Source organism: Gadus macrocephalus, chromosome 17 (genome assembly GCF_031168955.1).
Source record: "Gadus macrocephalus chromosome 17, ASM3116895v1".
Taxonomy (NCBI): domain Eukaryota; kingdom Metazoa; phylum Chordata; class Actinopteri; order Gadiformes; family Gadidae; genus Gadus; species Gadus macrocephalus.
The window spans coordinates 1,705,343-1,733,091 of NC_082398.1; the positions used below are offsets into that span (position 1 = coordinate 1,705,343).

Here is a 27,749-nt window from a genome sequence, read left to right on the forward strand (position 1 = left end):
GAAAATATACCTAGCATATCATAATAGATATAGCTGTGTTTGTTTACCTCCTGCACCACAGCCGAAGGCACATGTAGCATTGTTTACCTTACAGTTTAGATCATGTTTTCTGATACGGTAAGAACGCAAAGTGGAAGGCTTAATCTTTTCTCTTTTAACAGAATTTGCTTCACATCTTGATTCGTCTATAAATGCTGAACCCCCAACCCCCCCCCCCCCCCCCCTCCCATCTCCTCAGTGAAACTGGGAGGTTCTGTGGTACCACAACCCCAGTATGAACAACCTCAGCGAGCAGCCATGTGGCTAATAACTCTATCATAGAGCATCTTAGTGCCCGTCTCTGGAACGGGCCGCTCTTTCGGGGTCGTCCGTGACTGGTTTCCTGACCCGGGCTCGTCCGTGACTGGTTTCCTGCGGTCTACCGTGCTCCACTGGTCCGGGTTGAGGGAACATGGCCCGTAGCCTACGGGTAGTTTATTTCTTGTTTATGTTCGATCTCCGCAGAGGTTTACCATCGTGGTTAGCATTCTGAGGCGATGCTAGTTCCGCAAGGGAAATCTGTGTTGAGCACGCACTGAAATTCGTTCTTTTGTCATCATAACTATCTGGCTTTATGAGTTCAAGAGGTGTGAGGCTGGCCATCATCCATCAGTTGAATAAATCAGCGAATTGTTCTCAGTTTATTAATTAATATATCATTGGTAAAAAAAAAAAAGAAGGGAAATCCCGTTTCCATTCCTCCGTTGAGCGTTCATTTCCTGTGTTGTGATGCATTGAATCTGTCATCGTATCGGATGTTCTGGAAGGGTTCGGAGTGAGCCGAGTTGAACGCTCCACCGCGCTCAACTCGACCCCTCGCCGCTCACCAGAGGGACGTGTGTTCGTTAGGTTTGCTGTGTTTTCATGAGCCGTGCAGCGATATTTATGGGCCTTCCTCACTGAACCCCGGAGTGCCGTTACAGTTGATCCCCCTCACACCGGGCTGAATATCTCTTTTCATAAGCCATAAATGTTATACCCGTCATAGACCGTTAAATTACCCCCGCTCCCAACTCTTATTTTGAAAGGAATCCTCTTTGAGATCCCATTGAGGGACTTGACCTCCTTATTCTTTTATTTTGTTGAATCAAATGTCTGCGCTGTACTGCTGGGCTGCTTTGATGCAAAGGGAGTCTCGGGTTCCCCCTGATTTTAACCGTGACCCCGATAACGGGAAAAACTGAAAGTTTAAGTGCGAGTTTTAGCAACTGAGGTTCAACGGTAGCTCAGTGAAACGCCTTTAAAATCCCCGGATCCAAGATACACACGTTTCCAGTCCAGGAAACATGCCCCGGTTTGTCTCGTAAAAAAAAAACGTTGAGCGAGTGAAACCATGCCGTTGATGTCTGCTCGCAGCCGATTGGTCACGCGACGTATTTATAAAACCGATTTCGGGGGGCCTTGCTGCATGCGGTGATCTGACGATGCATGCCCCCAATCTGCTGCTGCCGTTGACGTCGAGGGAATGAACTAACAGTAACACAAAAGACACACTAACACAACACCACGCCCCTCCCTCTGACACACCCGGCGTGTGACCTTCAGTCCAAGCTCCGCCCTCGAGCGCTCCACCATAGCCCTCCTCGTCCAATGACACGGCTCGGTTCGGGCCAGGCTGTAACGTGTCACACTTTCCCTGTGTAGGGAGAGCCGGGACTTCCAGGGCTGCCCGGACTTCCGGGGATTAAGGTAAATGATGTGGCTATTCATCTCCATTCATCCCCCAGTGGTCGCCCTCAGTGTCGTGTCCCCCTCGGTCTGTGTAGCCCTTAGTCCGACCCCCCCCCCATGCCCCCCGTGTCCGCTCACTGCTGCTGCTGCTGCTGCTGCTGCTGCTGGTCATGATGATGCTGATGGGGGTGGTGCTGATGCTGACCCATTGCTTAGCAACGCTGATCCAGGACATCCCTGGGTCGTTTATACGGTGTTGGAGGTGCATGACCACCGCTGGTCTCAGGCTTGCTGCTAACCTGCTTATATCTCAGCTGAAGGAGGCGAAATGCAGTCACGTGGCGTTCCGAAAGCAAGCTTATTTTATGAGAATATTATATAAAATGTTAAAATAAAAAAACGTTTGCATGCAAAGATTCCAATGGTGGGAATGGAACCCCAAACCCTGGCTATGTTGACGCCCGAGACGGGGTCGTCTGAGCCTCTGAATCTCTGGGTGATAATACTATGAATATCTGAAAAGGTGCAATCTATTTTGAAGGAGCGTGATCGGGGAGTTCATTTGAACCGGTTCACAGTTGGTTGATTCAAGCCCCATTCTCAAAGACCCCTGGTTTCCATTTAGAAACTCGCACAGCACGAGACCCAAACAAAAAGCTGAAAGAAGCAGTGGCAATTTTTTTCTTCTGCAATCAACAATCCCTTCAGTGGGGCTTTAAAGGATTTATTCCTTGCCGTTTACGAGTCTCCATAAAGCCATTTAACGTTATGGAGGAAAGCCCTGTATACAACATCCATCTCAACACAAACAACCAACACCCGCTCACGTTGCACAGGGCGGACATCTTGGCTCAAAAAAAACTCTTTTTTCGACGGAAAGAATGCTCCGAGCGGCACGATGACATCACGCCTGTTGCTGCTTTGGCTTTCGTTTTGCTCGTCGACGTTTTAGTGCCTGTTACCTGCCTTGTAAAAAAAAAAAACGCTGTTTACCTCGCCCTCCTGTTTGTGTTTTAGGGGCCCCGAGTGCTTGATTGATCCTCGACCTCGTGCATCCCACCGGCAACGCGCCCTTTCCCTTGCGCCGCCCGGTGTTTACCAAGCGCTGGGAGTGTGTGTGTGTGTGTGTGTGTGTGTGTGTGTGTGGTGGGGGGGGTGGCCGTCTCGCACGGCGGTGGGAGTCTGGCTCAGCGCGAGACCCGAAGCTCTCGCCCCGGTTAATAGAGCCAGGGTGCGAAGGTGGAAAAACCGCAGCACTCACGCGAGGCCGGCGGCGGAGGGGCTAAATATAGAACCCCTCGTCGCCCCCCCCCCCCCCCCCCCCCCCCCTCGTACCGGGGCGCTTAGCCCGAGAGGCTCCGGGCTTGGGCGCGCAAACCGCTTTCTTGGTTTAAGACGTGAAACTCACAAAACCAAAGGCACCTCCACTAGGTAGGATTAAAGTTGGCTGAAGGCGTGGCGGGTCAGAGCCTCCGCCCCTCCCACGGGGAGAGGTCGTGAGTGGAAGGGGAACGCAGGGTTAATCATCAGCCCTGATGGTTCACCCTGCTGCTTTTGTCTCTCTGTGTGTGTGTGTGTGTGTGTGTGTGTGTGTGTGTGTGTGTGTGTGTGTGTGTGTGTGTGTGTGTGTGTGTGTGTGTGTGTGTGTGTGTGTGTGTGTGTGTGTGTGTGTGTGCCGTGCACGCAACGACATTCACCCCCTTATGTGCCTAACCGCCTGGGCGTGCTGTTGTTCGAGTTGTGTATTGTGTACTATTCGCATGCTTACGTCTGTCCACGTCCCTTCTTGTTTCGCCCCTTAGCCTCTTGTCGTTCACACCGTGCACTCTGACCGCACCGCTGGGGCTGATCCCTGGGGGAGGTAAAGGCCCTTTAGCGAAGGCACAGGGCGACACCTCATTACTGCCTCACGCTTGCTCACGCTCCTTCTTCCTCTGTCCAGGGCGAGCCTGGCTTCTTCGGACCACAGGGGGAGCCAGGGCTTCCGGGGCTCCCAGGAACCAAGGTAAGGGCCCCTGAGAAGCACGTTTTGGGGGTCAGTAACACTGTAAACCCTGGAGGGGGGGGGGGGGGGGGGTTCCGCAGCTTAAGGAGGGCAAGGCCGAGACAGGGCCGGCTCCAGTCTCGACGGGTCTCTTTGATTCACCCCCCCCATCCCCCCCCCCCCCCCCCCACCCCCAGACGAGGGGTTCATTTGATGTGGTGGAGATGGACGTCAAATGCCCTCGTGTCTGTCTGTCTGTCTGTCTGTCTGTCTGTGTGTGTGTGTGTGTGTGTGTGTGTGTGTGTGTGTGTGTGTGTGTGTGTGTGTGTGTGTGTGTGTGTGTGGTGTCTGTGGGGGATCCTGGTCCCTATAATGGCTGTGTAAGTCCCAGTGTCTTTGTCAGTTAGCGTCTGGGGGCCCCACTGAGGGGTCATGTAGAGAGAGGTTATTAGCGGCCGTTTGATGGGTTAGAGTCAGCGCTTATCAGCTCAGACTGGTTCATGCTGAGAAGGAACGAGTGATGATAACACAAGAGATGGGATTCTCTTAGGGATAAAGTATGACAGATATGTTGGCTGAAATCTACAATCGTTTCAACAGTTAATCAGCAACGTGTGGCATGAATCGATTTAAACAGTTTAAGGTTTTTAAGAGATTGTTTAATATTGTTGAATGGTCCAGGTTATTTTTCTCCAGTTTATCATGAATCATGATCGATGCAGTTCATTATGAATGGTTTGCACCAGTTTATGGCCCGTGTCCATTTCCCAACACTACTCCATAAGCTTGAAAATCTAGCCTTCAGAGATAACCTCGCCTTTTAAGTGAATAATATTTGAGTAGGCTACTTAGCAAATAGATCGAAGTGATTCATCGATATATTTTTAAATTGGACAACTGTCGCAAAACGACGCGTCTCTGTTTTCAAACGTCCAAAGTCGTCACATTGAAAGATAGAGCAGAGTCTGACACACCGATTTCAACGCTTTCCACAGACGTTTTGTTAGATGACACAATCTTGTGTATGAATGTATCATTTATCAACAATGAAAGGAAAACACTTCAGACAGATTTCATCCCTTCGCTTCAATTCGACTGAGGAATAGATAGACACTCAGCTCAACAGCGCTCTCTAGTGGCGGCTTTGGGGTGGTTCACTTTTGCAAGAATTCGAAAAATAAGTATCGTCTTCTTCAGTCTATGTAACAGTCTTGCGTTAAAGAAGTTTCTGGAATTGAATCTGATACACACTGGGTTACTGCAGATTATATTTAGATTACATTAATGAAACTGATTACAATAAAATTCTATTATTTTTTCACAAATCCCGAATTCCGTCCATGCAGTCAATTCGATTCTATACCACAGAGAACCAAACTAGGAGCTTTCAAAGCAGCATTTGATGGAAATTGAAAGAACTATGTATTCATAACTTTATATTCAGAATATTCTCTGTATTTGTCCTCTTCCCTTCATTCCGTCTCTCTCCCAGAAGCATGTGACTGATAAGGTGCTGGCTGTGTTTATGTTTCCCCCTCCTGGGGGGGGGGGGAGGGTCTGATGGGGTCTTAATGGGCTGTGGGGGTGTGTGTTTGTTATGACCTGCAGGGCGAGAGGGGGGATTACGGACCCCCAGGCAAGGGAGACAAAGGAGAGATCGGGACAGCTGGACCAAAGGTAAGAGTGTGTGTGTGTGTGTGTGTGTGTGTGTGTGTGTGTGTGTGTGTGTGTGTGTGTGTGTGTGTGTGTGTGTGTGTGTGTGTGTGTGTGTGTGTGTGTGTGTGTGTGTGTGTGTGTTAAATATTGTGTTAAATATTTTTTGGACGCTGCATTCTTTCTCTGTCTCCACCCACTGTCTTCACCATATTCAATTTACTGTCCATGAAGACAAGCAAATATATACATATATTTGTTCATTTGATAATATAAGTTAAATAAAAAAGTGGCATTCAAAGGTAATTGGCTGTTCCTCACAACTTTTCCCTTGTTAAAGCCATGTTGGCTCAGTGGTCCTCTGCCGCCCCCTACAGGTAGAACCCCGTCATTGCAATATCAAATGTTCCGCAAAATTCATTCCATGGCCTTAGTTGAGTTCAACTTAATCATCATTAGAAAGACAAATACGCCATTTAAAGGCCCCTTCCCTTGTTTTCCTGCGCCAAAGCAAAGCCGCTTCAGTTGGCTGTTGTTTACTTCTACCCCAGCAGCTGGTCAAAGCATCTAGAGAGAAAACATCCCAAAGCTATTTTCCCATCCAACCGACAACCCCCAGGAACAACAAACACTCCCTGTGGCGGATAAAGTCAAATAAACACCTCTGTTTCCGTCGTGGTTCTGCGATGTTGATACTCGGTTAATTAAGTTGCTGGGGAGGGGATTGTTGATTGGTCGAGAGATGTGGGTGTTGAGAATGAGTGTTTATCATCATAACCTCCCTAACGGGAAGAGAACACATCCATCTGGAGGGGTCGTTATGGCCCCGTGTGTTAGAATGGCTGCTGTGGTTCAGGGTCATGACCTTTGACCTCTGAATACTGCAGGGATCACCGGGAGAGGCGGGCGTTCCCGGGTTCAGAGGCACCAAGGTAAGCATTGACGATGTTTACATCTACATTGATAATGTAAATGGCATGCACGGGAAGAGAATGTGGTGTGCTAAGATGATTGAACACATTATACGTGGTGCTATGCACGTTATTCAAGAGCTTATCCCAGCTTCAGTCATCCCTGAGCAAAGATGCCGAATAGTAACGACATAATAATTGATCAAATACATGAATGGAGTGACGTTTATCATTGTGTCCGCATCATCTCCCTCTATCCACTAGGGGGAGACTGGAGACAAGGGAGTCTTTGGCGCTCTTGGCCCACAGGTGAGAAACAGCCACACTCATACGCAGTTTAAAATTGAACCGTTCAATCTACTGCAATACGCATATACATACAATGTTACGTGGCATTGGCATGATATTGATAATGTTGAGAGTGAATGTAGGGCAACGCAAGCTGAACTGCAATGACTCAAGTTCACCTCTAGGGGTCCGTATCGAGCAACTAATTTGGCTCTTGCCGTTTCCATTGCGTCTGCAGAAATGCCGTCACCTACACCTGATGCCCTAGATTGCTTTTAATGTCGTTCATTAAGCAAAGAACGGCCTCAGAGAAAAATAGTATTTAATCTGTGACTTATGATTGTATATGTTTTACTCCAGATGTTATGAGAATCAAATTTTAATGTTTATTTGTGTATCCGATGTGTAGGGCCCACCTGGACAGAAGGGAGATCAGGGAAACACGGAAATCATCGATTACAACGGCAACATCCAGGAGGCTCTGCAGGTCAGACTGACCACACTTTTATTTTCCGAAACGCATCCATCATTCGAACTTTTCAATGTTCATTAAGGAGGCTCAGAAAGGAAAACGACTCTCTTTGTGCATGTCTTTATCTCTTCATACTTCAAACGTGCTCCTCCCTGCCGTTGTTTCTTCCTCTTCTTCTGAGGGCTTTGACGCTGCACACTGATAGCATGAATAGGATGTGTAGTCATGACGATATAACCGCCCTGTGATCTAAACCAGTGTTTCCCCCAGTACTGTATGGTTAAGGCCTTAACAACAATAGGGCCCCGCCTTGACTACCAAAGTATAAAATATATACATATATATATATATATTTATATAATTTTTTTTAGTTTTTAATTATTATGCATTAAAAAAGTACAAAACTGTCGTAGGGAAAGAAAACATACTTCCATCAGGTACAAAAAAATAAAGATAAATAATGCATTGGTGATACTGTTCAGAATGTAATTGTGCGGACTGAAGCTGCTCCTTGACCTCCTTGACGAAGACATTTTCTGGGGGAAACTCTGTAAACATTGACTGGCCGTTGAATGAGTCACTCGGATAGAGAGAGCCTGTCTGCAGGCGCACACGAGACGCCGCCGTCTCCCCCTGTTGTGTTTCCCACCCCCATGGTAACCTGCTCTCTCTTTCCTCCTCACTCTTTTCTCTTCCACCTGCAAACCTCCTCTCTGACCGCCGCCCTTCTGGCGCACAACAGAAGATTACCACGTTTACAGTCACGGTAAACAATGCCTTCATCTGGTGTGTGTGTGTGTGTGTGTGTGTGTGTGTGTGTGTGTGTGTGTGTGTGTGTGTGTGTGTTCCTGCATGGCCCCTGAGCCGCCCCCCGGCCCTCTCCTGTCCGGCCCCTACAACGCACCGCTCCCCTGCCTTTAGTCTTCCACCCCCCCCCCCCCCCCTCTACCAGCCCCGGCCCCGCCCCTACCAGCCCCGGCCCCGCCCCTACCAGCCCCGGCCCTACCAGCCCCGGCCCCGCCCCTACCAGCCCCGGCCCCGCCCCTACCAGCCCCGGCCCTACCAGCCCCGGCCCCGCCCCTACCAGCCCCGGCCCTACCAGCCCCGCCCCCCCCTACCAGCCCCGCCCCTACCAGCCCCGGCCCCGCCCCCCCCTACCAGCCCCGCCCCTACCAGCCCCGCCCCCCCCTACCAGCCCCGGCCCCGCCCCTACCAGCCCCGCCCCTACCAGCCCCGCCCCCCCCTACCAGCCCCGGCCCCGCCCCTACCAGCCCCGGCCCCGCCCCTACCAGCCCCGGCCCTACCAGCCCCGGCCCCGCCCCTACCAGCCCCGGCCCCGCCCCTACCAGCCCCGCCCCTACCAGCCCCGGCCCTACCAGCCCCGCCCCCCCCTACCAGCCCCGGCCCCGCCCCTACCAGCCCCGGCCCCGCCCCTACCAGCCCCGGCCCCGCCCCACAGGTTGATTGGCCGCGCGGCGTCTCGGAGCCTCGCGTGTGCCGAGTGCGTGAGCCGCCGGCAGAACCCGCCAAACGGGCGAGGCGTTTATCCGAGGGGCCGCGGGGGCGCGGCGCCGGAGGGGGGGGACGTCCGTCCTCGTCCTCGTGCCAACCGCGTGTCGTCGTCACGCTCACAGCGACACCGTTTTGCTGACCCTTTTGTCCAAAGCGACTTCCGACCGTTCATCCACCCGTTCACACACCGACGGCGGAGTCGACCGCGCGGGGCGACAGCCAGCTCGTCGGGGGGGGGGGGGGGGGGGGGCGGTCAGGGTGAGGCGCCTCGCTCAGGGACACCTCGACCCTGAGCGAGGGAAGAGCCGGGGATCGAACCAGCGACCTTCCGGTCACCAGTCAACCCCCGCTCTACCTCCTGAGCCGCTGTGGCCCCGCCCCACGGTCGTACCGCGGCGTGTTTCTGTCCGTGTGGCTGCCGCCGTGTGTTGACGTGTTGTGCGTGATGTCTTTGTGTCGGTCCTAACAAGGTGTCTCTTGTTTGTTCCCCTAGGGCCCCCCTGGTCCGCCCGGACCCCTGGGCCCTCAGGGCCTGAAGGTAAGCGCATGATTGGGAGAAGTGTCACAGGTCGGTTTCAGACTCTTAAGTCTGACGGCCGACGAGCTCAGATCGGGTTTCACGTTCTTTTTTCGTTTTGATTTGATTGCCGTAGTTTTCCCACATGCATTAGTTTTGGTGTGACACGAGTGTAACCGATGAGGGAATTGTCCATAATGTTATAACTTGACGTTGCACACTTGATATTCTGTTATTGTGTGGCTAAAGAGTCCCCTAATGTGAGAGAGAGAGAGGTCAGCAGAGAGAGAGGTCATGTTTACCGAAGCTCCGCTAGGCTTTGGAAAAAACGACTTAATTCATCGTTCAGATCTACTTTATTTTATTTTATTTCATGATCATAATACTTAACAATATATAGTTTGTTCCCGTCGTCCTCCATCGCTCGATTCAACCGTACATTTTGGCACTTTTTATGACTCCCGGATCAGACCGCAGCAAAAGCCTTGGACTTTCCTATCGCCAACATGCCTCTGTACTCGGATATCTCAGGCACGGAGACTGGGAAATGCACAGACTGCACCAAACTGCGACAGACAGTGGCTTTATTTGAAACGAGACAAGCAGCATTAGAAAAATGCAAACGATACAGTTCCGATGGGTCCTTCCTTTGCGATTTTCCAGCTGAATTTAAGAAACTGGAAGATGTTGGCATCAAACTTGCATCTGTGTCAATGATAGCATCGCCAGGTCAAGCCCACAGGCTGATAACCCCCAAGCGGAGGGAGCCCCAGCCCCCGCCCTGTACTGATAGTAGTCCTGAGTATTACTGAGACAAAAAGGGTTCAGCCGTAGACACAGTATAAAGGAAGTTTAACATAATCTGCTGAACCCAAGGTTGCCTGCGTCAAAACATGGCAACTTTTGCATTCATGCTGTAACCACTAAGAGAGTAAACAAAGGGAAACTTAGACACACTGCTAACCTCCCAAATCTCATATCTATTGCCTCCAGACCAAAAACAACCTTAAAGCCTATCAACAACACCATCAGGATGGCTCTACTAAATGTTAGGTCTCTTAATAACAAATCATTTTTAGTTAATGATTTTGTCACCACTTCTAAACTGGATTTTATGTTTTTAACTGAAACATGGCTGGAACAAATTAACAGTGCAACCGTTCTGATAGAGACAGCTCCTCCCAACTAGAACTTTAAACTAGATCTGGAAAAAGAGGTGGAGGGGTTGCTGCTGTATTTAAAAATGTATTTCATGGGAAACAGATGTTATTTGGTGATTTTCCATCATTCGAATACCTTAGTGCTGTATTGAAATGCTCCCCCAGAGTTCTCCTATTAATTATTTGCAGGCCACCCACTTACTCTGCACATTTTTTCGATGACTTCACAGAATTATTGTCTAGCATCTCCACAGAATTTGACTGTCTAGTTATAACTGGTGACTTCAATTTTCATACTGATGATTTGAATGACAAGTGTGTAAAAAAACGTTTTACCATTTTGGACACATTTGAACTGTCTCAACATGTGAAAGAGGCTACTCATTGTAAGGGGCACAGTCTAGACCTGGTTATCACAAAGGGCCTCAATGTTTCTGATCTCTCTGTCACTGATCCTTCCTGTCACTGATGCATTTATCTGACCATTTTTGTGTTTTCTTTAACATATCTTTTATTCCCGACATACAGACAAAATCAAATACTCTCAAAAAACTGTATATCAATGAAGATTCTAATGTACTTTTTAAAAAGGCCATCTCCTTACTACCACCTCTCAACCCATGTTCTGCTGATGATCTTGTAGAAAACTTTAATTTGAACATTTTGAAAGTCATAGATGTCATTGCACCTTATAAGGTTAAAACGATTTCTGGAAAGCAACACTTCATATTCACCATGATATCTATAAAGAGAGCCTCCGTGCCTACAATTTAGACTTAAAAAGAGCTAGAGTGCTGCTGTGCCGGTGCATTGAGCAAGTGAAAGACTGGATGTGCCGAAATTTCCTTCAACTAAATGAGGACAAAACAGAGATATTGTATTTGGTTCTAAAACACCTTCACTCTCTGTCCCTGAAAACCTCAATCAAAGCCAGAAATCTAGGGGTTATCATGGATTCAGATTTACATTTCGAGAGTCAAATCAAATCAGTTACAAAATCTGCATATTATCACCTTAAAAATGCAGCAAGACTTAGAGGGCTCATGTCCACCGAAGACTTACAAAAACTTGTACATGCCTTTATCACTAGTAAGCTTGATTACTGCAATGGTCTCCTTACAGGTCTCCCAAAACAAAAAACTCTGAGGAAGCTTCAGCTTGTTCAGAATGCTGCTGCTAGAGTTCTAAGAAAGACCAAAAAATTTGAACATATTACACCAATTCTTAAATCGTTACATTTGCTTCCTGTAGGTCAGAGAATTGATTTTAAAATCATGTTGCTAACCTATAAATCCCTACATGGGGATTAACTGATATGCTTCCAATACATAAGCCTTCTAGACCACTAAGATCCTCTGAGACCAATCTGTTAATTATCCCCAGAGTAAACGCGAAACATGGGAAAGCAGGATTTAGTTACTGTGCAACAAATAGCTGGAATAAACTCCCTGAGGATTTAAGACTTGCCCCAACTCTGAGCCCCTTTAAAACAAGACTGAATAATTTTATGTTTGCTTTAGCTTTCTGCTAAATCTTAAATACAGTGTTCTTTCTAAAAAGCTTTTTTAACTTTGCCTTTATTTTCTATTTTAATACTAAAATGCCTTTTTGACTTTCTTTACTCATTTCTTTGCATATGTTTTCTTTTACTTATCTATTATTTTATTGCATTTTATGACAATGTTTATATGTGAAGCACTTTGAGTCTGCCTTGTGTATGAAAAGTGGTATATAAATAAAGTTGCCTTGCCTTATAATCCTAACGACCATCCTGTATTTGCTCCGTGTCTAGGGGGATCAAGGGCTGCCTGGCCTCCCGGGACTTGACGGTGAACGGGTAAGTCTGAAGTTATTTATTTGACAGACATTTGAACCTGCCGAACTGCGCCCTGTTAGAGGAGCGCTTAGAACGACAAGCATGTGGCTGTTCTACTGCTAACCGGCTATGCAGCTTATTCTGGCCTCCTCTCAACACAGGTCTCGGGTTTAGAAGCCGGTTTAGTGTAACGTTTGGAATTGTGTGTTGATTACAGATGTCCGATATTATCGGCCCACCGATATTATCGGCCCGATATTAGCATAAAAATGTAATATCGGTCAATATCGGTATCTGATTTTTTTTGCCTTAAAACCGATAAAATATATATATATATTTTTTTATTATTATTATTTATAGCTCAAATAAATGTTTTCAAAATTGTGCAGTACAGTGCACATTGTAATTGATTCATATTTGTGCATTTATTCAATTAAGGTTATTGAGTTTTAGTTAAAGAAACATACTGCTATGTTGCACATAGTTGTTCAGGTACAATGTTTTATCATTTGTGAAGTCAAATTTGCCCTATTTGTTGTGGGCATTGTCAAGATTATTTCAGGGAGAGTGTAATCCAAACTGTTGTCTGAGACCATTAAAAAAATAAAAATAAACATGGCACTTTTCCCTTAAATTAAGTTGAAGTATTTTTCTTATTTTGCACAGACAATGTTAACATTTGGAAAGCCTTGTTGCATTCAAGAATGCATCCAGTGGGGCATCACAATAACATTAAGCATGTTGTGTTAATTCCACAACAGGAGATATGTAATGTTACCTAAATTAGGTTTGAGGAAAAATAACCCAAATATCGACATCGGTATCGGCTGATATCGGAATCGAAAAAATTTAGAGTTGGACAATATCGCATATCGGATATCGGCAAAAAAGCCAATATCGGACATCCCTAGTGTTGATGCATGCAGACACAGGTTGGTTGAACCTGTGCACACGATTACAAAAAGCACACCAGGTGTGCAGCCTCAGCCGGCCCCTGAGTCCGATCTCTCAGACTCAGGCCAGGGGAGGCCGAGGGGTTGATAAGGTGCCATGTTTCCCCCCCACTATCTCCTCAGGGCTACAAGGGTTCCAAGGGAGACATGGGGATGCCCGGCTCATCTGGGGAGAAGGGCACCACCGGCCTGCCTGGACTTCGTGTAAGAACCATGTTTAATATTTAAACGGGACATGCTCCTGCATGTCCCGTTTGTTCAGGGGACTTTGGACGAATATGTTTGTTGTTTTCATCGTTTAAATTATACAGGTTTTAAAGGAATGGGAACAGCGAGTGTGTGTGTGTGCGTGCGTGTGCTTGTGCGCGTGCCTTTGTCCACTTGTGCGTGTGACGTGCGTGCGTGCCTTCATCGGTGTGTGCTTGCCTTCGTCGACATGTGTTTGCGTACATGCAGTGTGCGTGCGTGCCTTCATTGGTGTGTGTGTGTGTGTGTGCGTGTGTGTGTATGCGTGCATGCAGTGTGCGTGCGTGCCTTCATTGGTGTGTGTGTGTGTGTGCGTGTGTGTGTGTATGCGTGTGTGTGTATGCATGCGTGCATGCAGCGTGCGTGCGTGCCTTCGTCTGTGCGTGCGCGCGTGCTTGCGTGTGCAGGAATGTGTGCTAGCCTCTTGCCGACGGACCCTTGCGTTCCTCCGAGTGAGGTGGCTCACCTTGCCTGTCCTGTCTCCTCAGGGGACCAACGGGGCCAAAGGGGACCGGGGGGACTCCGGGATGACGGGCGCCGAGGGGCCCTCGGTACGTGTCCTGCTTAGCAACGCCTCCTCCTTAGCAACGCCTCCCGGTCGCCGACCGAAGCGTGGTCGGCGTCGCGCTCCCATCACAACTCTCTTCATTCCTCGTATTCCTTCATAATAGATCACGATGCGTCGAGACACAATTCATCGTAATTCTAAACGTTCTTTTTGTGCGTTTGTTTTGTAGATCACCGGCCTTCCAGGCCCGCTGGGGCCGCACGGACCCCCAGGACCCATGGTGAGACCAACTTTTGGGGGTGCACCTTCTCCGTGTGCTACCCCGATACTCTCAGGCCCTCCACCGACCGCCGGTCAACATGGCCGGCCGACACGCGGCCTTTTCGATCGCACGTCGCCGTGAGCATGGATTAGCCGGCGGGTTCACGTTGACTTGGGTTCTGTAATGGGCTCTCTCCTCTGACGCGCCCGTCTGAGGACACAGTGGACGGGGTCACAGTGGACGGAGTTCCAGGAGTGCCGTTTCCCAACAGGGCTCTGTCCTTCTGGGACACAAGGGCGGAGGTCGAAACCCTAGCCTTAAACATTAACCACCCTTTGAGGGAAAACTGGTTTCTACCTTCCTCTTTTGTTTACCTCATGAATGACATCGACAACATGTGGATGTTTGTCGGATGTCAACACAACGTGATAAACTTGATTCATCATAGAGTACACCGTGTTGCACATGGCTTTGCGATGTAACGTACAAAATCATTCGGTGATTGACTCACCTGCGACGTCCGTCAGTGAGTTGAAATGCAGCCGGGCAAGCAAGTCTTTAATGTGGGATAAAGTCTCAGAAATAACATTTCTACCCTGCTCTAATGACTTGCAAGGGCAAGTCTATATGTTTATGTTGAAGCACTTGAAACTATAAAGGAAGCAAGAAAGAGATAATGCCTTTCGCTAACAAGTTAAAAATATATTGACTTTGAGATGAGCCAACTGTACCATGTTTCCCCATATTTTATACATTACACTACAAACACGTTTCCTTTTGATTTCAGGGTCCCCATGGTTTTCCCGGACCGAAGGTAATCTCACTTCATGTATTCGTCCTTTTCTTTCGTGGCTCAGATGTGCTTGGTCTGAGTCTAGACGAGGCCGCACCTCACCAAACCAGACTTTTAGGATAGGGGAAGATTCCCGCTGAAACGTGCCGTCGTCAAGTGCCTTAAACGACAGCCTTAGGCTGCTAAACGACTTTATGTAAATGCAACGTTACAGGAACCAGTGGTGCACGTTTGACAAGCTTTTACATTGCAGAGAGTAATTGTTTTCTTGTTACCCTGGTTGCACTGGCACACCTTTACCCCATTACCTCAGTTTACATCAACATCATTAGGCAATGATTACTGGACCATTAGAGAACAGTTCATAACTGCTAGTTCATGATTATTACGGCATGAACTAACGTAAATGAATGGTTTTATTACTGCATGAACTAATGTTACTTTCTAATGCTCTATTCAGGTGCATTAAGTGTGCTAAATGTCACCAACGACTCTTTGAGTTTGGACTAGAGTTTCCACATACCCTTAAGGCACCGACTGACAGACTGACCGACTGACTGACTGACTGACTGACTGACTGACTCTAGTCATAACTGGGTGTCAGCCTACCAGTGGTCAGGCCGGTACCCCCAGCCCCTGGTGTTGTGGCAGTACTCAACCCCCCCCCCCCCCCCCCCCCTCCTTTCAGGGCGACGCGGGGCTGCACGGGGCCAAGGGGGCCCGGGGTGAGGTCGGCCACAAGGGGGACCGCGGACCCCTGGGGCTTCCCGTAAGTACACACACACACACACACACACACACACCACCGTCCCCATGTACCCCCCACCACACCCCTCTCCCTCATCTCCCCTCACTCACCCCTGTTTTGTCTCAGTGTAGCATTGGTCACACACTGTGTGTGTGTGTGTGTGTGTGTGTGTGTGTGTGTGTGTGTGTGTGTGTGTGTGTGTGTGTGTGTGTGTGTGTGTGTGTGTGTGTGTGTGTCCAAGTCTACCACTGTGTGATCATATGTGTGGTTGCGTGGTGCCCCCCCCCCCCTCTATCGTAATCCCCGCCCCCCCGACTGTGTGTTCATCCTCGCCTCAGCCGAACCCGCTCGTCCCACCCCCTCCTCACATAACCTAGAATCTTGTACTGTGTTGTTGTGTTGTCGTTGTTGTTGTTGTTGTTGTTGATGTTGTTGTCCTAATAACGGCCAATAAGTGTCTGTTCTCCCCGACGTGGCGTCTCCGTGGTTACTAATCCCCGCCTTGTCCCCATGTCACGCACATACCTCCACACACCAAACAGGGAGCGTCTGGCTTGGACGGCAAGCCCGGAACCGGGGTGAGTCATGTGATCAGAACATCCATCCACATCCCCCCCCCCCCCCCCCCGCTGACCTCCCGACCCCCTCACCCTCCCCCTCCTCCTCATCCTCCACCTCGCCCCGATCCGCTCCCCCCTCCCTTCCTCCCACCTCGGTTTCGCCTCAGGCTCTTTGTGTCGTTGCCGTGCCAACAGTGCGTACCATCCAGCGCTCTCGTCCTCTTAAGGGGGGCTACGGTGGCCCAAAAGGGGAGGTTGTTGTTGTTTACATTTTGTTTTGCCAGCCATCCCTTCGGTTCAGCTGTGATTCTTTGCCCGTGCAGCCATGACCTTTGTTAAACTGGTTTCAGTTTAACGTCAAACCCATCCCTGCCAAAGTCTGAGGCACATTTTAATCCCACTGGATCATTTTGGTCCACGGATAAAAAAAACGACAATTAAAAAATCTCCCCCTGAACAAAACGGATGGCCTGCAGTCATGAGTTCACACTAGTTCCTGTTGAGTTCACGTTGAGCTCAGTGTGTTGTGTTCGGCCCATACGACTCCCTAAGGACCCCCCTCGCCATGCGTCTTATTAACACAACATTAACAACATCCGTATCGTAAACGTATTTTGTGTCCATAGCATGAACGGATAACACCGATCAACGAGTCTTCTGCGCCCTTTGTGTACATTTAAGACATTGTGGCGACGCTACTGTGCTGCTGCCATAGCCCCCCTCCACCCTTCTCTCAGTCCTTCTCGGGGCCAGGGAGGGGTTCTGCGGGGGTCTAGCCTGTGTCTCTGTCCCCTTGTGTGACGTGTTGTGGTGGGTGCTGTTCGCAGGGCACGGACGGACCTGTGGGCCCAGCCGGACCCGCCGGGCCCAAGGGAGACATAGTAAGAAAAGGGTTTTGTGGGTTGTTTTCTTCCAGTGTTTGCATGTTTGGGACGGGGCAGTGCACTGGGGAATGGCTTTATGTAGAGCCTCTGCATAAATGGCTTTATGTAGAGGCGTGGACCATGTTCCCCTCAAAGACCCCCTCCGCTATGGACCTGACTTAGGACTCATGGGTCGCATCAAGTAGCCTTACAAGCGTCAATCCAACTGACATCTGCCTCAGGTGTTGGACAAAAGGAAAGAGTTGCTGAACAGCAATCTTTCTTAATCTCTCTCTGCGTCTGCCCAACCCAGAACTGGAAATTGACGGAGCCAATTATCAACACACTTCTGTTGGCTTCATTTCCTAATATTTTTTTAAGAGTCGGGAATGAGTTGACTGGATCGTCTGAGCTGTGGCGTATTGTTTTGAGTTCAAATCTGGTTCACGTTTGTGTAGCTGTAAAGGTGTGTCACACCCAAAGAGAAGCAAATATTTTGCGTTATTCAGCCGCAAGCGTTCCAGCCATTCACGCCGATGCAAATAATTGCATCCGTACGCATCTTTGCATTGACTTTGTATTTATTTGCACCCAAACAAAAATTCACTTTGCTTTCGGGTTAAACACACAATAACACATGGCTCTGTTGTGTGCAGGGGGAACGAGGCACCTCCGGAGAGCCCGGTCCGAGAGGACCTTACGGACTACCTGTAAGTTGGTACTGAGAGCCCAGCCACACCTGTGCCCCTCATGCCCCATACACCTGTCCCCCTCACGCCCCATACACCTGTCCCACAAGGATTCGTTAGAATGTTTCCTAAAAGCTATGAAAAAGGTGATTTAGCATTAAAAGGAATTTGAGAGATGGTTTGACATTTCTTTAAATTGCCAAAATACGAACAGGTTGCAATTTAACCTATAAAAGGAGCCCTTTGCTGACACTTCACATGCATAGAACATCCTGTGGGCTGATTTATATTGTTTCTGAATCGGGCCAGTTTTACAGAGTCAAAGGAATCATGACGTCCAAGTACAGATAAAGGGCTCCAAACTTTTTATTTGTGCATTTATCCACGGCTCTCCCCTGATAAACCGAATTAACCAAATATCCTAATAAACTTGAGCTGATGACTGACGTTTATTTGTGATTATAACTAGAATTGGTTCATGATTGTTCTCTTTTTCAAACCACTGCAGTGCTCAATGCAACTCGAGCAGGCTGTAGTTCACTTAGCGGCCACAGGGATCAGTAGTGAGTAGGGATATCGGATTCTGCAAACTAGACTCTTGGGGTTAGAGTACAGGCATTGTCATGTTTAGAAAGATAGATTGTGCGTCACTTAATCAGCCACGATAAAGCAACTTGTACAAATGTACTAGGCACTCTGACAGCAGGTGTTGTGGACTGAAGCCATGCTACAATTCATATTTATTTATCTAATAATACATATTTATGCCTTCTTTCAGGGATCTGCCGGAACCCCAGGCTTGGACGTGAGTATATTTGTAAAAACGTACGATAGACGTACGTTTGTTTGCGCTATGCTAAAGTATGCTAAACAAATATAAAGATAGACTCATATTACCTGTACAATATTGTTGCACTTGTGTAATTTAAAGCGATAACGTTTTTGTGTCGTTTTACCACCACATTGCTAGCTATACGTTGTATCCCCTCCACTCGCTCACATCTGATCCGCTCACCATCTCAGAGCCATCCCTTGTATTGATGTGAGAGATTAACCGAGGTGTGCTTTGACAGGGCTTGATTGGAGAGAAAGGCGACATTGGGGAGAGAGGCGAAAAGGTAGTGCTGGACGTGCCTTGTTAGCCTGTCCAACCCGTAACACGACAGCTCAACACTGATGTCAATGGACGCGTGACAGCAGGAGTCGGATCAGCTAGACTCGAGTGAAGAACTAAAAAGCAAACACATATATGGAGTGAACCTTTGGGGAAGCATACGTTTATATACACTTTGGGGCAGCATCAATAAAGGTTATGCATAGAAAACACACAAGTACACACATATGTTTTCAACAGGCCCAGTTTGACATAAGGGCTTGGGGAGGGGGGGGGGGGGGGGGGGTATATGTGTCCATTGATCAACTAGGATGATTATTGGTCAAGGTGAAAAGGTCATCCTTAATTCATCAATTCAAAATCACTCACACACATCCACCGTTCAGCAGGCTTCCATCACATTTCTGCCAAATCACATCTTAAAAGCATCCAGAGTTATCTCCTTGGACAGGCCTCGCGCGCAGAATCAGGCACTGGTTAGTGTGCAGCAGTCCATTGACAACAGGCAGTGTCCACTCACCTGTGCGTCCGTGTCACTGCATGCCCGTGGCAACATACGGACGGCACCTGTTATCGTCCGGATCCTTTCTTTCCCTAACCCTCTCCTTGCTTGTTCCTCTGTCATCATTCTTCCTGAAGTTCCTCTAACTCTTTAGCAACGTGTTTCATGTTCACCCGATAATCCTTCTTCTCTGTTGTTTGTTTTCTGACCGAAACCGAATGGTTGATTTATACAAAGTATTTGATTTGCTAATCGTACTCTGTGATGAACTGGGAAGTAAATGTATGTTATTGATCTAAGTATTACCTATTTAAATCGTAGTCTTGAGTGTACACAAATGAATATATTGTTTTGTCTCTTAAGCCTTCCCTTTATACCGGCATATTGTTTCTTCTATGTGCAGAATTCATACTTTTTGATGCCCTTACTTTGAAATGTCAATAACGTCCTCTGCTGTTCTGGAGGTGCCTTCCTTGCACCTCGTCCCTCCTTCCTGACACCTCCTTCGGTGACTATCAGCCCTGTAGTCCTCTTCCCTCTCACTAAACCCCTCCTCCAGCCTTACGTGGCCAATCCGGTCCCTCCCTTCCGCCCAACTTTAACAAGTCCCGTCCCCGTCTTCCCTCTCTGACTTCCTGACTGGCTGTCGATAACTCCTCCCCCTTCCTACTAGCATTGTCGTCGTCGTCCCCCCCCCCCCCATGTACCGTCGATGTGCCCTGACGGAGCCGTTGTGTCCACAGGGGGAGAAGGGAAAGAAGGGCAAAAAGGGGCCCAAGGGGGAGAAAGGCGAACAGGGCGCCCCCGGATTAGACGCCCCCTGCCCGTTGGTATGTCCCGCCCGGTCGCGTGCTGGAACACACCTCCGAGACACCCAGAGAGAAGGGAGGGAGAACCTAGAGAGAACCTAGAGAGAACCTAGAGAGAACCTAGAGAGAACCTAGAGAGACCAAGGAGGAGCAACCCTGAGTTCGGGACTAGGCAAACCCCCCCCCGACCCCACGCATCGAATTTGGTCAAGGAATTCTGACCTGAATCGTTTTTTTGTTTTGGTGTGTTGGCGTGTGGTGAGGGGATAGGGGGGCGCGATGCGGGGGTCTGTGCCGAGGCCCCCAGGGGATTGCTCCTTTCTTGGTACCGTGCCTCGCCGTCCCCCCTCAGTAACACTCCCAGGTGGTCTTTGCAAACAGGGTTTCCGTGGGTTTAAGGGTGACAAGGGGGAGCCCGGGCAGCCCGGTCTGGACGGGCTGGACGCCCCATGCCAATTGGTACAGTATTCCTCTTCTGCATCCTCCTCCTCCTCCTCCTCCTCCTCCTCCTCCTCCTCCCACCCATGCAGCCACCCACCCATGCATGCCATTGAACCTTTCCCCTGCTGCTGATACTAGTGAACCCAGCGGGGTTGTCTCATTGTCGCGCTCCTAAACCTCGTCATCACATCAGCCCATCTAACGCACGTCTTTCATTGATTGCCCTTTTTTGAATATCGGCTTTGTTCAACTGTCCTGCTTTAACTAACGGGCACTGATGCATGTTTTCCACGGATGCGTGCCTGTAACACTGTTGACTTTGCGGAAAACTTGATGCAAAATTCCCCAAATCTCTTTCTAACCCTCTGACCGCAAGCAGCCCACGTTAGATCAGATATCACATCAGGCAAAGGGAAAAACTTTGACCACTGCGTACGATGCGGTTGATGTAATATCCTTTTATCGCATTCAAACGGTTCCCTCTCCTCTAATTCAATCCTTCCTCCTCTTACAAAACACGCAAACTACAACCTCTCCTTAAATCCTTTCCCCTCTGCTGTTTCCTTAAGGACTACTATCCCCCTTGCCCTCTCCCATCTTTAACTTGATGCTAACCCAAATACCTGGACCCCCTTGAGATAACCACGCCCCCTCCTCTTTAACTCCTCCCCCTGTACGTACCAATTGGGCCAGACCACAGACCCCTACAGGAAGAGCCACAGTGGTATAAACCACCATATGTCAGGAGGCTATTTCAGACATCAACATGTGAAGAAGAGACATGGAATGGCGTTAATTTTTTCTCAGAGGGTTTTCATTATTTGTTGTGTGCGTGTGATACATTGCTTCATAGTGCATGGAAGAGTTGAATCATTTTCGACAGTTGACATTGGGTGACTTCACTAACGATGTAGGAGAGCTGGTTTGGGCGTTGAATATTGTACTGTAACTATAGCACCGCAAACACATAATTATTTCATTAGTACAGCCTCACAAATATCACAACACGGGTCACTCCCTCTGAAATGCACTTTGTTTTGTACATTTAATTATTTAATTTGGCATTTCAGCTCCCCAATGGACACAAATGTTAATTTGAATTTACATATCATTTTAATTATAATAGGAATTTTAAATTTCAAGACAGAATTGCACCGCATGATTTACATTGTGCTGAGCTCTCATCTGCATGATCATGTTGCCCTGTAAAGTAATGTTTGATTGATGTAAACAGCCTTAGCCATAGCCAAAGGTAAGCATTATTACAAGCTGCCGTCTAAACAGCCTCATCTGGAGAGGGTAAATAACCACATTTTCACCGGATGGATATTGTCAGAACAACATGCCAAACCACCGCTTAGCCAGTGATTCCCTCTGCGGTCGCTGTTCGATTAAACGTTTGGTTGCATGCATTTGGATGGACCACTGCACCACCTCCTGATCATCTAATCCAAACTTCTTCTGCTCCTTCTTCTTCCCACCGTGCTCTGGTCTCCCCAGGGCCCTGACGGGCTGCCCATGCCTGGATGCTGGCAGAAGGTAAGGTCCCTTTCAGAGGCTTGAATAGAGCAAGCAACACACAACCATTATTATTCACAACAACAGTCAAGAGCAAACAAACACAAAGATCACCTTTCTTCTGGAGAAAAACACAATTTGCAATGCTAATTAGGGTTTATTTGGGTTCACACACACGACTTAAACGCTGCTAAAAACCCTGCATGCTGCTTAGTTTGTACTTGTGTGCGACTCACAACGTGTGGAGACATTGAAAGTGTATCGCTGCTGTCCTATTCTCACATTCATGAACAACAATATCCACGTCAGTGTTCAACCCTCCCATCTTGTCTGTCTCTTTGTGTTTTTGTCTTGCAGTGATCGAATCTCTAATCAGAATCGCATGGAGTTTGTAAATAATGAGTCCTGTATGGTATTTATAGTTTTGTTATTTTTTTCGACGGGAAGAAAAATGTCTAAAAGAAAGAAAGCAAAATAAAAAATATACAAATCCGGGTGCAAAGACACAACGACGACAACATCGCTGACAAAAACCGCAACACAACTACGGACTTCACCGCCTGGGATTCTTCTACTCAACATGCTGCCTGTTAGGGGGACAAACGTGTGTGTTTGTGTGTGTGTGTGTTCCCCACACTCGCTCACATCAACTTTGTGTCAGAGGGGTTCAGCTCTGGTCCCGGTCCACTGCATGGCAAAAGACTGGGTCTCCCCCGGGACCACCACCAGAGGGGGGGGGGGGGGGGGCACAGTGGAGGGACGGACTCAAGGCTGGCTTCCCTAACCTCATGCGCAAGATGTGGTTTTCATTTTTTTTGGAGGGGGGGGGGGGGTTGTGTGTGTGTGTGTGTGTGTGTGTGTGCGTTCAGCTTCACGGGTCGCTCCTGACCCGACTTCAACGCCGCCCGTCCCGCGGTTCACCGCAAACTCATCGCCTGAGAGTCAAAACAAAAAAAAAAGGCAAAAGCAAGACCCCTCACCCTCCACACAACTAAAGCATGAGCACTGTAACGGCTTGGCGCTGTGTTTCGATGTCTTGTATATAATGTCTCCGTCGTGTGGTTTTCAACGTGGCTTCGGGAACAAAAAACAACAACAGCAACAAAACAAACAATCACTAACTCTCCCCGCCGCTGACAGAGTGAGCCGGCGGGGTCTCGATGGGTAACTCTGTGTTCTTCTTCTCTGCTCTCCGTGCGTCCGCCCCCCGCCCACCACAGGGAGTCACCCCCTGGCTGGTGGCCTGAGCCCCGCCCCCAAGAGACGGACCGCCCGTTTATTGATACGCTTTTATTGTGGCGGGGCCTGCGCTTTTGGTTTGAGCTACGACTCAGCAGGTTCTCGCCGTCGCTCCCCAGCGGTCCATATACCCCCCCCCCCCCCCCCCCCCCCCCACCCCAACGGGATTCGGACCCCATCCCACCCCCCACCCTGACCTTGAGGGGGCCTGGAACCGTCGGCGAATCGAGGGAAGGGAAGGGGAGGATTATCCGACGTTGGGAATTGTCCGAGGTCGTCTTTGTCTCGGACCGTCGGCGTGGCGATGTCCGTGGAGGCGGGCTGAAGCTCCCCCCCTCTCCCCGACCATAAGCAGGCGAGCTAGCGAGCTAGCAGAAGAGCTAGCGAGCTAGCAGAAGAGCTAGATTGCCCCCAAGCGGCTTGGAGTGACGATGGAGAGTGGATTCGTGGAGTTCTCTTTCTCTTTCTCGATTGACTCTCATTGCCCTTACTCATTGTTTATATCGGTCTGTATCATAGCCTTCGGTGCCTCCAGCTTTAGTTATTCATTCCTTTATTTGTATTGAACAACGTGTATTATTGTTTTCATATTGTTTTATTGGAGTTATTCCAAGGGGCTTTCAACAAAAGCTTGTGTATAACCCTTGCTATGTAAAATGTGCCACAGTGTTTTGAGAGGGGGGGGGGGAGGGGTTGATGCACTGACTTTATCAAACACTGATTTCTGTATAGCTTTCAACACAACACGGTAAAGTCTCTTAGCAACGGAAAGGGAAGGTGGACATTGACAAAATCTCACAACACACAACAGTATATCTTTTTTATCATGGTATGAAGACCAAACTGATAATTGCATTCATCGTTTCAGTTGTTTCATCCTCCACGATTGTAAGTCGTGGTGGGAGATGATAGATAGATCACAGAATGGGACAGGGATTTCACCTTTGAAACCAGGAACTGACCTTATGTAACGTTAAGCTGTAAAATACGCCACTGTATTGCAGAAATCGTATCTCGACGTTTATCATGCTATCGTGTTGATATAGTGAGCAGACACAAGCACCACATTTAACGTAGATTGACGTTGATTTAACGTAGATGTAGAAAAAGTGATTGTAGGTGAGGGAGGGAGCACACACACACATACATATACACATACAAATATACACGCACACACACACACACACACACACACACGGTGAGGTAGGCTTCTAGTTAGCTACGAAACGTCTCGTATCAAATGATTGATGGTACCGTTTTTCAATATCAGTTTTGAAGCATTGTGTTTTTTTTAGATTTGGTGTGTGTGTTTTAATGAAACACAAAACCTGATTGTATCCATTTGTTAGGATTTGAAAGCAGTAGCATATTGCAGAATTTGAACCGATTTGGACAACTAAACTGCTTTATTTAACATTAGGTTAGACCTGATATCTACAAGAATATGCAATTAGATCATGTTTGTTTTTTTCACGTGTACAATAATGAAGCTGAGATGAGTTGTTGTGTGTGGTAGAGGTAGCTGAATTTAACATTCTGAACTGTGTCTCTATGATTTCTTCCTTGTTGTAGGTCGTACCGTAAAAACAGTTGTATGATTTGTAATATCTCAATGAGATATTTTTTGCAACCTGCATTTTATAAACTACAGTCCTTTAGTTTGGCCAGTTAATTTACATTCCATGCCAGGTGGAGCAAAACGATGCTATCATGCTATATTTTCATGTTTTTTTTTTAACTAAAACCTGAATAATTTACTTCCATATTCCCATACATGGGAGTCACACATTTACACAGACATACAAAACATACATTAAGTATGCAAATATTATGGACTCATTCATTCAAGGGGCAAAAGTGAAACGTGGGCATTGTGTCACTATGAACGTTGTGTGGTAAAGTGTGACAGGGTGACGTTGCTTCATGATGTTTTCATGTTCATAAAGGTGTTTGGTCGTTCCACTTCGCAGGAAAGGGCATCTGATTACGGTTAGCATGCTATCTGTTAGCGTGCTATCTGTTTGCGTGCTTTCTGTTAGCGTGTCTACAGTTCACTCATAAATGATGTCGCTGAGGAAAAACAACAAGCAGATAACATGTTTTCTTAGCTCCCGTCGTTATTTCTTATTGCAGCCCTTGTCAAACCATTTCAATCGATTGTGTGTGCGTGTGTGCAGATGCATTATGCTTGTTTCACTATTTTAGGTGATACATTATTTATTTTTCGATACACGTTCTTAATGGAAGCCATCTTGGTTTCTAACAGGCATTCCTTTCTGGTGGCAGTGATATCATCGTCATCATCATCATCATTAGTACTACATTTAACCAGCGTTCTCTGATATTTCTGAGTTCAATGTTTAAGTTTTTTTAACCACCAAGGGGACATGAATAAGGCTCAACAAGGTTCCCTATAACGTAGTAGCCTTCATTTACTGTGGTTTTTACTGCTCTTATTGTAACTTCCAGTTGTCTACCGTAGAGGGCACTCATCTGCTTTCAAGGTCATACAAACAACATCAATCTCACACATCTACATGTATCAAAACTTTCTCTCTCTCTCTCTCTCTCTCTCTCTCTCTCTCTCTCTCTCTCTCTCTCTCTCTCTCTCTCTCTCTCTCTCTCTCTCTCTCTCTCTCTCTCTCTCTCTGTTGAATGTAGGTTGATATATGTACAGTAGTATTTTAATGTCATGTTCAAATATGTGCTTGTGTGACAACAGCAACAAAAGATAAAGTGCAATTTATACATTTCGTTTTAATGCGCGGTGATTTGAAATGCAGCTTGAATAAAAACCGGTCACTGAGTGTGATCTAATATGCTTGCATTTGCCAGACCAGCCCTCTTGTGCTACTGTCCAGATGTAAAAATAAAGATATTTACTGTTAGGAAAGAAAATATACAATATTGCAAACTGTAAATATGGGTCGTTGATGTACACTATTGGATTGATTTACTTTTGCCTCGAATATAGTCGCTCTCTATTAATGTGTTCAATGTTGTGTTTCTTGAGACTTTTACAATGAGTTAAATAATGTTTGGATGATTTCCGTTCATGGGTCGGACTCGTGATGCAGTGATGCGGTGCGGTTGTGTGCTGTATCTTCAGCGCGTGCAGCTAACCGTCTTTACGCACGGAGGACGCACGGTCCTCTTTACGCACGGAGGACGCACGGTCCTGTCGGTCACGTGGTCTGCAAACGCTCGTTCTTTTACTTTTTTGTCAACTTTCATTTCGGCAAGAAAAGAGACATCTAACGTTATTTAAAGGCATGAAGGAAAATTAAAAAAATAACAAATTGTATGCCGTATCTATTGATTATATACCAATTGGTGAATTGATTGTGAATTGACTTGTTTTTTAAGGTACTCAAACAAGTTGAAATGTATTAGGGTTGATGTCTTTTCAGCCATATTCCTGTTATTGAAGCCTATTCATATAGATGTACAAACCCATGGAGACGCTGAACGTTTATTAAGTAATGAAACACATATTGAGCTCAAGGTACGAACTCCGAATCCACCCCTGAGGTGACCAGTATCCACACTTTCTTTCTTTCTTGTTGATTTTTGCTTAAGAAAATGAAGTTATGCTGCTGTTTTGTTCTTTTTGTTTGCTTATTCTGTAAAATATTATTTCACTTTACACACATGAAATGTCATCACAGATCTTATTGTTCATAGATTTTTTTTCATGAGCCAAATAAACAGTCTTTCCAATATATTCCGGACCACGCGTGATTTATTTGATTGGCGGGGGGGGAACGAAGGCAAATATTTGTTCATCTACACTGCATAGGCTATGAAGCATTTTAGCTGGATGCATAGGTTTAAGTTTATCTGGACGTGTTCGGAATGTATCTACCAGAGGACTCACAGAGGGCTATGGAAGCATATATGTAGCAAAATTCAAATGGCAATGCAATTTGGAATTACATTATGCATTTGACAATGCATTATGCAATTTTATAATGTAATTTGTAAATACGTTATTCAAAGTGTATTTTAAAATGCAAAGTGACAATGCAATCCTCAATTAAATTTGCAAAAGTTCTAACAATACAAATAGAATAACATTTTGTCAAATTCTTTGAGTTCCTTTATACAAATTGAAAAGCTATAGCGTCCCCGTGATTGCAATCCACTTCGCCACGCTCCGTGTGTTGCGATATTCAAATGACATTTCAATCCGCAAAACGGAATCCAAAACGGAATCCAAAGAGGAATCCAAAAAGTCAATATGCAAAGTGGCAAACGTATCAGCCAATCAGCGTCTGGGCGGGAACTACGTCACTTGCTCGTAATTTCCTTGTTCACTTCTAGTTCTTTCGTATGTGTCAGGTCCATGGTCACCAATGGAGATTATTGATACGCTCCGAAGTTTGGCCGATGATGTGGAGAACAATCGTGTTGAAGACACAGATGCAGTAGATAGAGTGCGTGTTCTGGGAGATAGGATAGACGACTTATCCTCACGGGTA

The 27,749-nt window shown here is 47.3% G+C and overlaps 1 protein-coding gene across 7 annotated transcripts; it reads left to right on the forward strand.

Moving 5' to 3' along the window:
• Positions 1-384: 384 nt before the first annotated feature.
• Positions 385-26,992, forward strand: LOC132445530 (collagen alpha-1(XXV) chain-like). Of its 7 annotated transcripts, none has more exons than XM_060035607.1 (22): positions 386-1,728; positions 3,653-3,715; positions 5,303-5,371; positions 6,235-6,279; positions 6,523-6,567; positions 6,956-7,033; positions 7,761-7,784; positions 9,024-9,068; positions 12,000-12,044; positions 13,100-13,180; positions 13,711-13,773; positions 13,960-14,010; positions 14,780-14,806; positions 15,474-15,554; positions 16,076-16,111; positions 16,921-16,974; positions 17,613-17,666; positions 18,424-18,450; positions 18,719-18,763; positions 20,452-20,529; positions 22,012-22,050; positions 23,250-26,992. In XM_060035607.1, exons 10-22 carry the CDS (start codon positions 13,124-13,126, stop codon positions 23,274-23,276), a joined length of 639 nt encoding a protein of 212 aa, XP_059891590.1. In that variant the 5' UTR covers positions 386-1,728; positions 3,653-3,715; positions 5,303-5,371; positions 6,235-6,279; positions 6,523-6,567; positions 6,956-7,033; positions 7,761-7,784; positions 9,024-9,068; positions 12,000-12,044; positions 13,100-13,123; the 3' UTR covers positions 23,277-26,992. The 7 variants fall into 7 exon arrangements, with proteins under 7 accessions (XP_059891594.1, XP_059891590.1, XP_059891592.1 ...); XM_060035609.1 differs by having other exon boundaries at positions 389-1,728; positions 22,387-26,992; XM_060035605.1 differs by lacking the exon at positions 20,452-20,529 and adding an exon at positions 20,005-20,091 and having other exon boundaries at positions 393-1,728.
• Positions 26,993-27,749: the final 757 nt, after the last annotated feature.

Bases quoted from the DNA above. Each gene is read 5' to 3' on its own strand.
- LOC132445530 (XM_060035605.1), top strand. From the start codon at position 13,124: ATGGGGATGCCCGGCTCATCTGGGGAGAAGGGCACCACCGGCCTGCCT. The intron at 18,451-18,718 runs GTGAGTATATTT...GTGCTTTGACAG, and splicing joins CCGGAACCCCAGGCTTGGAC to GGCTTGATTGGAGAGAAAGG. The intron at 22,051-23,249 runs GTAAGGTCCCTT...CGCCCACCACAG, and splicing joins TGCCTGGATGCTGGCAGAAG to GGAGTCACCCCCTGGCTGGT.